Source organism: Hemibagrus wyckioides, linkage group LG02, assembly GCF_019097595.1.
Source record: "Hemibagrus wyckioides isolate EC202008001 linkage group LG02, SWU_Hwy_1.0, whole genome shotgun sequence".
Classification (NCBI taxonomy): domain Eukaryota; kingdom Metazoa; phylum Chordata; class Actinopteri; order Siluriformes; family Bagridae; genus Hemibagrus; species Hemibagrus wyckioides.
Genome location: NC_080711.1, coordinates 17,360,639 through 17,375,759, shown reverse-complemented (window position 1 = coordinate 17,375,759; position 15,121 = coordinate 17,360,639). Strand labels below are relative to the sequence as shown.

Genomic DNA, 15,121 nt, shown 5'->3' with positions numbered 1-15,121 from the left:
AAACTAAATAAAATATATATATTTTAACTCATAATGGCTGAAAGAGGAGAAGGAATTGATTTGGTCGCAGACATCCTTACAAATGCATTTTCAAGGCGGACTTTTCAAGAAAATCCTTTTGATTCTTCAAAATAATTGATAAGCTTTTACAAGAACCATTAATGGTTTTGGGGGTTTTTTTCTCGGTTTTCAGTTTGCCTTCATTCCAGATCCCCGGGGCTGTGGGTTTTTTTTTTTTTGCTGCAGTGAAAGGAGACTTGTGAGACTGAATTGTGTTAATATGTTTTTTTTCTATATGTAATGTAATTTTATTCATGTTCTCTACAAGAGCCTGTGACACAACGCACTGTTATACTATATTTCTATATTCTATTTATATGTGTTTGTATATTCACTGCGTCTCATTTCGGATGCTGGGTCCTCTGGAGATTGTAGTTTGCTGCATACATCAAGAATGTATTTTTTTTTAAAAAAGTAACCGTAATAAAATGACTATTCCTTGTGAGGTGTGAAATACTGTAGCCTAATTTCTTTTTTACTTTGCTATTTAACGGTTGATTAGTATCTATTGCTGTGGCATCATAATGATGGTATAGGGGTGGATTAATTCAGGAAGGACACCAGTGAAGGCCTAGGTGTGAAATGCACGGCCCGCCACTGGACAAGCTCCATCACAGTCTGGTATGGCAGCCCAGCAGTGTGTGAAAAGAAATCACTGCAAAGGGTTGTGATAATCGCTCAACAGACCTTGCAACATCGGCACCCAACTACCTGCCATTGAACCTCTTCCCCACAGCAGATGTCTGTGTAGAGCACACAAAATCATCAAGGATTCCTCCCAACCTAGTCACAAACTGTTCAACCTCCTTCCATCCAGGAGAAGATACTGGACCATCTGTACCAGAACCAGCAGGCTCAGGGCCAGTTTTTCCCTACAACCATAAACCTACTGAACTCTATACTACACCACTTGAACACTGATGTCTCACTAATACTTCACTGCCTGTAATCACCCTGCAATTCTGCTCTACCCTGTATATTCTGTTACATCCTCTCTGCATAATTATATAATTATAAATACATATAACTGTAAATTCATAGCTTACTCTAGTTTATCTCTGTTACTGCTGTATATATTATGTACATAATGCACACATATTGCACAGATATATATAATTATATATTTTGTACACATATTGTGCTGTATATACAACTAGCATTTATTTTTATGCACACACTACCTGACAGCCTTATTTATTTGTTGCACATATATTTACATATTTATCTGCACTTGTTCATTTGCACAATTTCTAGTATTTGCACTTCTGGTAGATGCTAAACAGTATTTGTTGTATCTATCTATCTATGCTGATGCTTCTAGGTGAGTGCAGACTTGCCTATAGGACCTGCACAAACATAGAGAAAAAAAACTGGACAAAACCTAGACACTATCAACAAACACTTTACCAGCAAGCAAAGAGACATGTCCTTTGGACAAATGTAAGAGAATTAGAGAAGGCTTTATGCTTTGTGAATTCATTTTGTGCATAGTCCTAAACATCTGCCTGATTTCTTAGATGCTGGTGTGTGCTTTGATTGTGCTTGCTTTTGTTCATTTGTCTAAACAAATAAAGGGATGACATAAGAGTTGATTTTACCATTCTTACACTAGATCTATAGGTCTATAGATCTAATCTAATTTATAGGCATTTACAGTACAATTATTTTTATTTATGTGTCACAGACTTGGTTCTGTCACAGAACATCTTAGCTGCAATTATTACAGTCACTGAATATTTTTTATTTGGTCATGCAAAGCAGTTTTGCTCTCATGTTTAACCAGTATTTTAACTGAAAATACGGAGCATATAGCCAACATTGGACTGCCTGGAGTTGGCTGGAGCCATGCAGCTTAACTTTAATTTTTCAGCCAGTGGTTAATGAAACAAGTTGAACATTTCATTTGCCTCTTTATTGCTCATTCACCCACTTCAGATCCCACAGACTGGGAGTCAGTTTTCATGTGGCCTGGGATTGCTTTTAGGCCTTTGCACATTTCACTGATACCATTCTGTTACAGCTGATCCTCCAACATTCTCCAGTAGCAGGCTTTGCCTACCCTGATCTTCCAACTCCGCTCCTTCTGCATAGCCCTCAGTTCTTCTTTGTCTTTATATCAGGAGTAATCCAGGGTTTGTTGCTGGAGAAAGGAGCAATGCTGTGCATGGGGTGGGGGGCACACGTGACATACTAAATGAAAGTGGGCAGTGTGTGGGAAGGAGAGGCATGAATGAAGTCCCCAAAGATAAGAAAGCGTGCCTATGGGTGCTGTGTCTGCAGCCTGCTTATGACCAAGTGGAGGACATAACAGACACAGAAAATCTGCACAGAAAATCTGTAGGCACATTTGTAGGCTGGTGATATGACTACAGGCACTGTGCCCAATTAGTGTGTCAAATTTCAAACCTTTTACCATTTGGTTATAGGGGCTGCCATAGACATGGAACATCAGTAGCCACTAATGGGTTAAGCATTATGCACCACTTTTTGATTGTAATTATAGCAACAATAATAATAAAAGGGATTAATATTATTATTATTATTATTATTATTATTATTATTATTATTATCATTATTATTATTATTATGATGATGATGATGATGATGATGACGATGATGCACATCCACATTCATTTGTGTGCTTTGACTGACATCTAGTGGTCAATTCTTGAAACATCCAAGTGAAATATTATTTCACCTTTGTGAAAAACATATTTCTCTAGACACTGATAAAATACTAATATGAATGATAGACTACTGTTTATTATAACGAATAAAAACTGATTTAAATTTAGTGCTTGTCATCAATTGCATTAATATAGAGGTTGTCTTCTTACTGCACTTGTATAATTTTGGTATGGATGGACGTCTTTTAATTTTTATTTCCTTTTGTAAGTTCAAACCATGTTGAGTGTATGATTAATATTTGTCATGTTCGGAATGATTTAACCAGACTTTGTTATTAGAATACACGAATGTCAAAACTAAATGAATAAATACTAATTATACACACATGGACAAAATTGTTGGGACCCTTCCATTAAAGAAAGAAAAACCGACAATGGTCACTAAAATAACTTTAAACTGACAAAAGAAATAATAAATAATAAAAAAAAATGTAAAAAAAAAAAAAATTGCAAAAAACTTTTGAGGCAATCACTATAATCAAGTGATTTCTGGAAAAAAGCTGAAACATGCAGTCTGGAGAAAGCACCCTTAAAAATAAGACCTCAATTCCTGTTTTACACCTTCATTGTCAAAGTTGCTCACATGTTATGGATGAACTGCTTAATATCTAAAAACCACTGATTATTTTGTGTACTTCAATCTGAAGATGATCTGTGCAAAATATGGCAAGGACAAATAAGGTAAGGACTGGATGTCATTTGCATGTCACTGATACGTTGCTAGGGAGGTCTGTGATGAAGTTGATAGAGAGGTGCAGCTAAGGACGTTGAGGCACCAGGAGTGCTTCCGAGTGCTGTGTGGGCCCAGTGAATAACCTGGTGACGTAAATCATGGGGTACATAGTGTTTAAAGTGGGGACACTCCGAAGGTGGGGGCTCGAGTCATTGAGCTTGACGAATCTCCTCCATTAAGTCACATCAAACAGGAGCAAGGATTATGGATGATGGCAGAATGGAGTCAGGGCATGTGGGTTGAGAAACTGGGCCGTGGCGAAGTGAAAGGGCGTCAGCTTTTCTGTTCTTCGTCCTGTGATGGCAGGTAACAGTATATTGAATGTGTGTAAACAACAGAACCCATTGGGCCTGGCAGGGGTTGAGTTGCTTGGCATTTTTAATGTATTCTAGATACTTGTGGTTGGTGATCACCTGGAAGGGGTGTTTCGCTCCTTCGAGCCAGTGTCGCCATTCTTGTAAGGCCTCCTTAATGGACAATAGCTCATGGTTGCCAATGTCATAGTTGGCTTCAGAAGGAGCTAATTTGCACAAATAGAAGGCACAAGGGAAGAGTTTAACCAGTTTGCCATGCCACTGGGAGAGGACCACCCCAATTCCACAGCTAGAGGCATCCACTTCCACTATGAATGGTGTACTTAGGTCTGGGTGTTTCAGAATAGGGACTGTTGTACAGCAGGTTTTTAGTTTTTCAAAAGCACCTTTGGAGTGTTCCATCCACTGCAGTTTCCTGGGGTTCCCCCGAAGGAGTTGAGTGACTGGGGAGGTCACTGAACTGTAATTGCAGATGAACCAACAATAAAGTTTGCAAATCCTAACAGAAATAAAGCAGAAATATTTGCTTGACCAGTTGCATCAGCACACTGCAAAATTATTAATTTGTTCAATTCCACAGAACACACAATCATTGTTACCCACACAGACCATTTGGTTCACATTTTTTTTTTGCAGGGTTCCATTTCCAGTCTCAGACTCGAACCTGGGCCTTCCGCATGGTAGGCGAGAAACCTACCACAGAGCCACCAATGCCCCTATTTGTGAAAGGCCCATAATTTCTGAAAAACATTTGTATCCTTTTTGTGTTCTTAAGTGTGCTTATATTATTGTACATAATAAGACTATTATCATACAATTTGCTTGGATTAATGCACTTATATAGATTATATATGCACTTATATATAGATTACATTCTTAAGTTAAATTGCTTATTTTTTTTTTTTTACATTAACAGTATTAAGCATCAGCATATAAACAGAGCATGGTTTGGTCTGGGCATAACTGTAAGCATGCAGGGACTCCAGCTGATGTGTACTCATGACCCCCAGTTCTTCTGGAATGAGAAAAAAATCAATCACTGGTCCACAGGTCCACTCACCGTCTCATGCATCTTCAGACCCCTACTCTCTTGGCTGTATCCATTTCAGCTAAGAGCCCTGAAACCAAATTCAAGGTAGAAATCCCACTAGAGTATCAGTTTAAGGCGTGTTTAGTAAGGCTAAAGCCAGTGGCCTTCCTCCCCATCATTCATATATTTGTACCTTTGAGCTCACTGTACAGTACCATGCCACTTTGCACCTGCATCTACCATATTCTCCAGCATCTGCAAGCTTCATCTTAATAGAGAAAAAAGGGGTGGTCGATGCTTTTAGATTCTTCTCCTTCTTGGAGAAAACTGTGGGCTTAAATCATAGTCAAGTACTGTGGCCCACTACCCTGTTCCCATCGGCAATGGAATAGCTTTGCAATGCTAGGATATTCATGAAACTGCACTTGCACAGTGCATATGACTATCCATAAGGGCGAGGTTGAAGTTGAAGGCATTTAGCACCATCTCTGCTCACTTTGAGTACTGTGTGATGGGCTACCTTGTGCTCCATTGGGATTCCCATGCCTCATCAGTGATGCTTGGGAGGTTTGTAATCACTTTCACTGACAATGTTGTTATTTATTCCCCATACAAGGATATTCGTGTCCAACAGATTCTATCACCCCTGACCTGAAGAAACAACTCTTGGTTCCTACTGGTTCCTAGGGTTTTTAAATGAGATCATCTGGGGTTTCTTCATCATAGTCTTATTCACATCACTGAGCAACCAAGGGCCCAAAAGGCTCTGATGTAATGCAGCCACAAACCAAGGACCAAGCCTTAAAACACCATGATCAATCCAAGCAGTTCACCATTGAGGTAGGTGCCTCTAAAATAGGAGTAGGAGAGAGAGCCAAAACTGCAGATATCCAGTGCTTGTCTTTTTAACAAATAACAGGGATCTGGTCATGGTGGAGTGGCATCACTGGTTGGAGGATGCATTGCCTCCATTAAAAGTTTCTACAAGAATGAAAAGGAATATATAAGGAAAACTCTTAAAAGCCTGAATCCTCCACAAGCTAAAAGTGCACTTTTCTTTGTCAGGTTTCTGTTCTTTGTCAGGTTTCTGTTCTGTGCACAAGAAACTCTGGGTTTCTTGTCCCAGTACCATTTCATAGATGCTTTATCTTGGGAAGTGAAACAAGAGATTAACAATGTCCTTCAATGACATCTCAACGTCCAAACAGCAGAAAATTCATAATGTGAGCATACACCTCCCAAACTATAGGACATTCAGGCATAAATCAACCCAGCTTCTACAATGCAATTACTGGCAGCCCTGTATGTTTTCTGACAATTCAAGTTCATCTTCTCGTGTACATACTGTACATGCTCTCACTTTGAGATGGACTTTGTCACAGATTTTACCCAAAGCTCTTAACAACACTGTCATTATCTCTGCCTGATTCCTCCCCCTGGTGTGAAAGAAAACACACCACCACCTAAAGTATGCTGCACAAGTGAACAATTGTATATATACAAACTCTGAACACTCAAGTGATGGGGAGTATTGCTCAGTGTAGTGTGTTCCACTTATGTAGGAGCCTTGTAATTGTGACTACTTCTGGTTTTGATCTTTGTTTTATTTTCTTTATGGACTTTATGCCTCCCAATTTTTTTATTACCTGCAGCCATCCCTCTCCTTCAGTCCAGCCAAAGTGAGGGAAGGAAACCAGACCACTGTTGCCTGTCTCATGATTTTATTGTTCTTTACAGGCCAGTAGTGATAAGTGGGACACAGCACAAAGTCGATGTAGCTAGGCTAGCTTTGTAGTAACACCAACAAATGAACCTATACTTAAAATGATTTCTACTGACTGACAGAGCAAACCATAAATAAATGTATCAATGGACAATTTGGTACAGGACATTTACCCTTAAGAGGGACAATATCTTTAAAGACTGGTATGATTTTTTTGCAAGTGAATGAAAGCTGTATTTATTTAGTCATGCTATCTTGTGGCTGTGCAATGGCTGTGCAACACTTTAGATTCAGTATGTCAGCCAAGATACAGTTTTAAATTTTTGTTAAGTTTTGTGGATATCATAGTGTTAGGAACATGCATTGCACTTTACAGGTGAACAACATATACACATATCACTTAAATCAGGATTTATAACAGATTATAATATTACAAGATTTAATAAAGAATCAAGTTTTAAGATTTTTTTTTCATGTGTTTATCCTGTGTTTGATGGACCCTGCTCAAATCTGTTAATTCCTTGTCTCTTCCCAATCAATCTGTTCGTCGAATTTACATTTTACTGATTTTAAGTATTCTGTAAAGTTAATAATTCTGTAATGTCTTAATTCACACTTATTAGCAACAACTGAGATCTTTGGCTTGATTTGTTATGGATCAAATAATTAAGTTAGATTTATTTAGCTAGTAGATGACTGGAGTAGCCTATTTATATGTTGTGACATATATTTTACAGTCAAGTGAAAAAATTAGGACATCCCACTGAATATTCAGTCCTTTATTAAGAAATGTAAACATGTCGATTTCTGATCTTGTACCAGTAGATGTGATGAAGTGATGTAATTGCATGTAAACAACAAAATATCACTTTGTTTTCACTTATTAAACAAAAGACACCTGAAGAAACAGTTAGGACACCCTATGCCCTAATAGCTAGTGTTTCCCCCATTGGCTGAAATAACCTTAATGAGACGTTTCTTGTAGTTTCTTGTTTCTTGTAGCCATCTACCAGCTGTGTGATATTTGGGGGGTTTATTTCATGCACAGTCTGTTTCAAATCACCCTACAGGATCTCAATAGGATTTAGAAATGGGCTTTAACTTGGCCATTCCAGAATTTTCCATTTTTTACTTTTCAGTCAGTTTTGGGTCATTTTCAGGTTCAGTTCCACTTCTTTCTTTTTTTTTTGACAGATGGTCTTACATGTTCCTCAAGCACCTTCTGATACAATGTAGAATTCATAATGAATTCTATGATGGTGAGCTGGCCAGGTCCTGCTGCAGCAAAGCATCTCCAAACCATAACATTTCCACCTCCATGTTTCATAGTTCGTAACATAGTTGGTCATAGGTTCATTTGCTGAAATGCTCTAATTTATGCCAAACATGCCCTGTTATGGTGTCCAAATAATTCAATTTTAGACTCATCTTTCCAAAGAACATTATTCCGGAAGTCTTGGCCTTTGTCTCTGTTTTCTTTGGGAAACTTATATTTTTTAGACAGCAAAGGTTTCCTTCTTGCATACCTCTCATAATAATTAAAGTTGTGTAGTCTCTTTCTGATTGTAGATTCATTCACTTAAACTGTAGTAAAAGCTTGCTGTAGGTCCCGTGATGATATTTTAGGGTTTTTGGAGATGTCTTTAAGCATCTTGCAGTCTGCTTTTGGGGTGAATTTGCTTGGATGACCTGACCTGGCCATGTTGGCAGTTGTTTTAAATGTTCTCCACTTGTAAATGATTTTCTGGACAATGGAATGGCTGATTGCAAATTCTTTTGAGATCTTTTTATATACCTTACCAGACTCATAAGCAGCGACAATCTTCTTTCTTCTTGGCCTCAGAGAGCTCTTTGGATCTCACCATGGTGATGCCTCTCACTTCAACAATTAAGAGCAAACCAAGCTAAATGTCTGAGGTTTAAATAAGGCAAGCCTCCTTCAAAATGCCCTGTAACAAAGTTCTAATAATTTGCACCTGATGTGATACACCTGTAGGTAATTTTATCCATTTTAAATACAAATACATATGGGGGTGTCCTTACTTTTTCCTTACAAGAATTTGGATTTTTTAAAATTACATTTTACAGATCATTTAAAAGAGACTTTTCTTTGGTTTTATTTGTTTAGTTATATTACTTGAATCTTTTGAATTTTGTTAAAATGAAGATTAAATGCTCATATGTTTAGGTATGTCATGGAGTGTCCTAGTTTTTTCCACATGACTATACATCCACAAAATCTGGTTGTAATAAAAGGACAGGACTTAAGACTTTGCATTATGAGTAAATAGTCAAATATTAATTTGTGCTACTGTGTGTGTATCTTACCTTCCTGACATAGCTGACTGCATCCTCCTCTGTATAGACCTCTGCACTGACTCCCCCTCTCCTGCGGCGGGCCTTCACCACAGGATTTAGTGGAGGAGGAGAAACTTCATCATCATGTGAATCGGATTGAGAGTTAGACTTCTGTCGTGCTAGGATTTGCTTGCTTTCCTCCTATAGAGAGACAGAGAAGAAGAAAGATAAAAAGAAATGAAGAGATTACATACAGAAAAATTTGACTGTTGCAGGATTGTTGGTGTCAAACATATTAGTTTGAGTATGTTAGACACGTTTGCCCATGGTATTGCAGAAAAAACATCAATGGCAGTTAATCTGACACTTCATTTAGAAATTTCACCTGTAGTGCTATACCAAAGGTATGTTATAAAAATGAAATGAGAGGTTCCCAAGATTTTATGGGGGTCTCTGGAGCTACTGGAATACTGTACTCCCTGCATACCATTAATTTAATAGCATAATCTTTTAAAAGGTGTATACAGGCTATATTAAACTGCATTATATATTTACTGCAGCTGCCTATACTCAAAAAATAGAACACACCAACTTTTATACATATGACTTCAAATGATGTTCTCAGGTCCAAGCCGACTTGCCTATACTTCCACGTATATGGTTTTGCCAGGAAGCCTATTTGTGGGCCACGAGTTTGTCTTTTGTGTAAGCTCCTTTACCCTTTGAACAGACAAGTTTAACATGAATTTTTCAATAGCACATTCTGGTAGCCATGGTTCACTCTCTGGCCTTAGGGGTGCCAGACAGCTTCATCTGTCAACACAATCACATTGTAACTTGATGCAGGGTCTTATTACACACGCCTCTTTTTATTCCTTGAATAAAGCAATTAAAAAGAATTAACTTATAAGGCAACAAAAATGTGATGCAAATGTATTTATCAACAAAACAAATAAAGCTTATACATTTACATTCATAAATCTGCATATACCAGCATATGCCTGCCTGCCTCCCTTTCCAGATGTTACATTGTATTGATAACCCATACTCTACTACCCACTACTTGCCTCCTTACCCACCTCACATCTAACAGGATACAGAATTTAGGATACAGTGCCATATTAAGGAATTGCATGTCCTTTTTGCAATAGTTTGTGAAAGGCCATTTCCTGCCTCTCTTTAAAAAAATGCACTTACAGAGTTTGGTGTAGAACAACTTCACTGGACTGCACAGAGCCATCTTATGGAAGAATTCTGCTAGTAACTTTTACCCAACATCACTGGCTACATTTATACTGACTTCACAAAACACAGTTTATGTTGTATATTTGGACATAATGGTAAGGTATGTCATAAGGGATGGGATAGGCAAGCAGATAAATAATTTAAATTGATATATACATCCGTATTTAATAGTTGCCAAGCGTTTGGAGGGGGGGGGGCGCAGAACATAACCATGAGCTACTAAAACTTTTATTAACCTTTATTTATTTACAATATTGCTGAGATTAGAATATAAGCAAAGGCATTATACCATATATCTGTTTTACAGAGCATCCTTATTCCTGAATGTTGGTCAAATATGAAATGGTGAGCAAAGTTTCTGTGGTCACAAACTCTTATTCTCACCAACCTCACTAATACTCCTGTGATCAAAAATATAGTAGGTCTAAAATATTGTGAATAAATTGGAGAGAATACCCAAAGCCAAGCTCAAAAAACCTTTGGAAAGCGTCTTAAATGTATTTTACAAAGAAGCAAAATGAAACACCATAATACTGACTTTTTAACATTATGCATTTTATGAAATCATAAAAGTTCAGATTTCACAATTTTGGTTTTGTCACAAGTCACAAGTTTTATATCATGCTATTGTAACATATATAAGAAATATTGTTATATATTTGGATGCAAATCCTTGGCAGTCAATAATTTCCCATAGACTTTATCAAATGCTAAGTTTCTTCCCTTCCCATGCTTTGCCAGTACTTTTGGGTCATTATCCATCTGAACTGTGAAGTGCTGTCCTATTATTTTGGAGCATTTGACGGACACTTCGGAGAAAGTATAGCATTATAGATTTCACAATTCTGAAGGAGGTGCTGTGTATCAGGATGATAATGAACCAATACACACAGCAAGACAAAGTGGTTTGATGAATATGAACGTGAAGTTGAACAGCTCCATGGCCTGCACAGTCACCAGATCTGAATAATATTGAGCCACTTTGGGGTGTTATGTAAATTAGGTCTGTATGTGCTATGCATGTGAATGTACTGTATAATTACTGGTGCATTAACATGTCAGCGCTGGAATTGGTATTCAAGAACATTTTCCAAAATGCACCTCAAACCACAAACATGTACTTTTTGGACTACCCCACACACACACACACACACCATGCTCATTAATACTGATGCTCACCTAATTCCTGATTACAACTCTAAGACTCACTTACCATTAAAATATGACTGACCCAAAATATGAGCTTCTAAGCCACAAGTAATTTTCTTCAAGTTGCAGTGTTAGTATGGAATTTTAATGGAGACAAAACAAAATCATGACAACAAATAGAGGCAGCATGATCAAACCACTGACATGAAATAAATTACATATAGCCATACTTTGGACTTTATCTTGCAATCTATAATAAAAATTTAAACAAATGATGGCAGGATCACCAAAACTGGACAGTGGAAAACTAGAAAAATGTAGGTCTGTTGAATCTTGATAGGTTCAGAATCCAGCACTAACAGTATGAAGCCATAGAACCAACCAGCCTTGTGTCAAAAGTCTAAGCTGGTGGAGGTGGTGAAATGGTGTGGGGAATGTTCTCTTGGAAATCTTTGAGCCTGTTAACACCAAATAATAATGCCTATTTGAATATTGTTGCTGACCATGTGCATCCCTTTATGGCCACAATTTATCTTCTACTTCTTTTTCTATATTATACTGGCTACTATTATGATACATGTCTGTTTGATTCCAAACTATTCCCTAATTGGGTCTGCACTTTCAATACACCAGGTGGACTTAAAACTCATCTGTACAGGGTCCATGCAAATTTTGCTAAAATGACAGTTAGTTAGATAGTTCTGACATCCATGTCTAAGGGAGCTTAGCTGTGACACAGGATGCAAAGGCTGGAAGATGAGTTTAAAATTAAAAATGGGAAATTACAGGCAAAAATTGTATAATGCTGGATGTAGCCCTGAGCTCAGAGCTAGGACTGATGGTTCAAGGAGATCCTCAGAAGAAACCAAAAAGATCAGATTTCAACTTTCTTTCAGACAATCTTGCTGGTGTGAATGATGCTGCATTTGGAACATGAAAGTATGGTGGCCGAGAAGTGCAAAACAAATTAACAAATCCAAAAACACATGAACAATATAGACAAAACAAAAAAGGTAGGTATAGTTTGTGAATGGAATTCTTAACGCTGATTGTTGAGACATCTGTCACTCAAGATATACAGGAAGTACAGCTGGCTCCAGCAGTAGAATGTTGATTCGTGTCTATTTGAACACAGCTCTGCTCTTATAACGCTCCTTACATTGTTTAATCTCCAACAGTTTGGGCTACAAAACATACCTGCGTACTTTATGACATGATACATTATCAGTATATGCAAAATCACGGCATATGAATGTACTGAATGAATTCCACTTTCTAAAAAAATATTTAAATAGAATGCAGAACTCCACACATGTACAAGAAATAAAATTTAGATACACAATTTCCTACTTGTATATCATGAGTGACAGATGTCTCGTTTAATCAAGTAAGAATTCCATTCACAAACTATACCTACCTTTTACAGTTTGTCTGAACTGTCGTTGTGAATTCGGATTTGTTATTGTGTTTTCTAATTTGTTATTTTGTTTGTTTTGCACTTCTCAGCCACCATGTGAAAGGGAACAGCTTAAGTTTGAAGTGAAGAAAAACATGGACATGACAAAAGCGCACATGAAAATCATAGCCACTTTTTGGAGGAGCAAATAAGTTACATTAATTTGTTTGTACATACTTTTGCCCAAATTGTTTATAGACTTTAATGTTTAGATTTTTTTTTTTATTTCATTCTCTCAGGTTTTTGCAGCATTCCAAAGTATTACGTGTGGATAAAAATAACACATAAAAATATCAACATCCTCGTCAAATTGAATCAAGCAAAAAGATCTTGCAGATAAGATGAAAAATTTCCTAGACAATTCTGATGAGGATTCCTATACTTATGAGTTATTCGGTATTAGATGTTACATCTGTAAATCTTTATAATTAATGTGACACACATTTACGGATTTAAGGAAGCATTTTAGTCATTTTGCTCAATCTACATTTATTTAGATTTAATGCTATGATATGTATATATGAGCTAAAAGGGGAAAAAAAGCATAAGAATTCATTCTTGTGACATTTTTTTCTGACCTCATTGAGACTCAATTATTATCTGTAAGAAATCAAGAGTAATTGTGAATGACTTATTTCCCTTCTACAAACAACAGACATGCTATCACGCAGACACATTATAGCTCTACAGGTCTCCTTCACACCTCAGGAGCTTAAATCAATATCCAAGACCTGCCTGGTGTATCTCACATTTTCTATAATCTTCATTCCTTTAAGAAACATAGGGTTGTATTTAATAATTAATTGTATTTTATCAAGTGTTTGCTTCAGTTTAGCCATGCAACAATAACTTAATATTATATAGTACATTGTTCAATCACCTTCAGACATCTGAGTTCTACAGAAAAATAAATTTGAATGGGCACAACTTCTAATGTCAAGTTAACACAACTAATAACTTTTTGTATTCCTGATGAGTTCTATTCAGTCATAACTATTGTTTACAAAAGTTAGGTAACAAGAAAAAAGCTAGGAAAAATTACTACTACAAATCTTTTTTATAATATGGCTCTGGTAAGGCCACTAAAAATTTTCCACACCAACCTTGGCAAATCATGTTTTTAGTGACCTTGCTTTGTGGGCGTGATGGTCAGATGTCCAAATACTTTTGGCCATATAGAGTACATACACCACATGCACAATTATTAGGCAATTAATGATCATAAAAAATTATTTCATTGTCAATCAGATACAATCCTATGAGTAAATTAGATTTCTTTTGAATCAAAAACTAAATGTAAAGGAAAATCTTTCTTTTCAGGGCAATCATTTAGTGCATGAAGTTATTAGGTGACTATATTATGAATTACTTAAAACAAGAATGTTTAATAAATAACTAATTAGAAATGTTTAACAAATAGCTGACCCTTATCCCTCCCCGCCATTGCTGGCACCTGACTCAAACTGGTGCTTCATTTGCATTACTGATAAAGCCACAGGCCCCAAGCGTCTGGTCCAAGGGTCAATCTAATCTCATCTGTCCATAAATTCTTTGAAAAATGAAAAAGTCTTTATATTATATAAGATATTTCTTGTAATACGATTGATGCTTTATCTTAAGATTCTTACTTAGTGGGGGTTGGGAATTGTGTTTCAGCCTTCCTTACTTTAGCAGAGTGTCAATGCACGTACCACCTTGTATTATGGGAGACACAAATGTAGACTTTGCAGTTCTGGTAAATGATGGCAGTGACAGCTAACAAGTACCTGACGCACCATTCTTATAGGCATTTTAAGATTTTGGACTTTTCAGTATCAGATCTCTTTTTTGTCCTGTTTAAGTACAGAAGCTGAGTATTAATTAAGCACCCACATATAAGGTGATTAAGTCATGCCCTCCCTCATGATGTAATTACATGTCACCTAAAAATGACTCTACTCAGTTTTAGGTTTATATGATTAAAGAAGAAGAGAACTGTCCCGAAACATAACATATGATCCCAATACGAACTTGCCTAATAATTAAATTGTATTATTAAGGATGCATCATTGCATCACAATACAAAAATGTGCATTGTGGAAAGGTGCAATTCCAGTATTGTATTAATTATATGTCTAATCTAATTGCACTGTTTGAAGAGAGGTCTCAATCTGCACAGCCCACAGAGTTAAAACATTCGATATACAGCACATGCTGTTCAAGTGATCACATTGTTTCACTGCAAACCTGTTCCATTATCAGGAATCGTGGTTAAAATTATGCCTCCAGCTCTGCTACAGAGCACATGTTTCAATCATCTTCATGAGGTCAGAAATCCTGTTTATTTAATCCAGTTGTTGGGAAAATGTATAAATGTATTTATTCATTTTTAAGATGGTGAATCTATAGTATGTTTTTTATGAAACTTTTTTTTTTAATTAAAATGT

The 15,121-nt window shown here is 36.7% G+C and overlaps 1 protein-coding gene across 1 annotated transcript in view; it reads right to left on the bottom strand.

Annotated features, from left to right (window-relative positions):
* The window catches only part of LOC131363670 (cAMP-dependent protein kinase type I-beta regulatory subunit), a 47,672-nt gene that overhangs the window by 24,770 nt on the left and 7,781 nt on the right, over positions 1-15,121 (bottom strand). Inside the window, exon 3 of the mRNA XM_058406410.1 lies at positions 8,876-9,046. Within this exon, the coding sequence (XP_058262393.1) occupies positions 8,876-9,046 (171 nt within the window). The remainder of the gene's footprint in view (positions 1-8,875; positions 9,047-15,121) is intronic.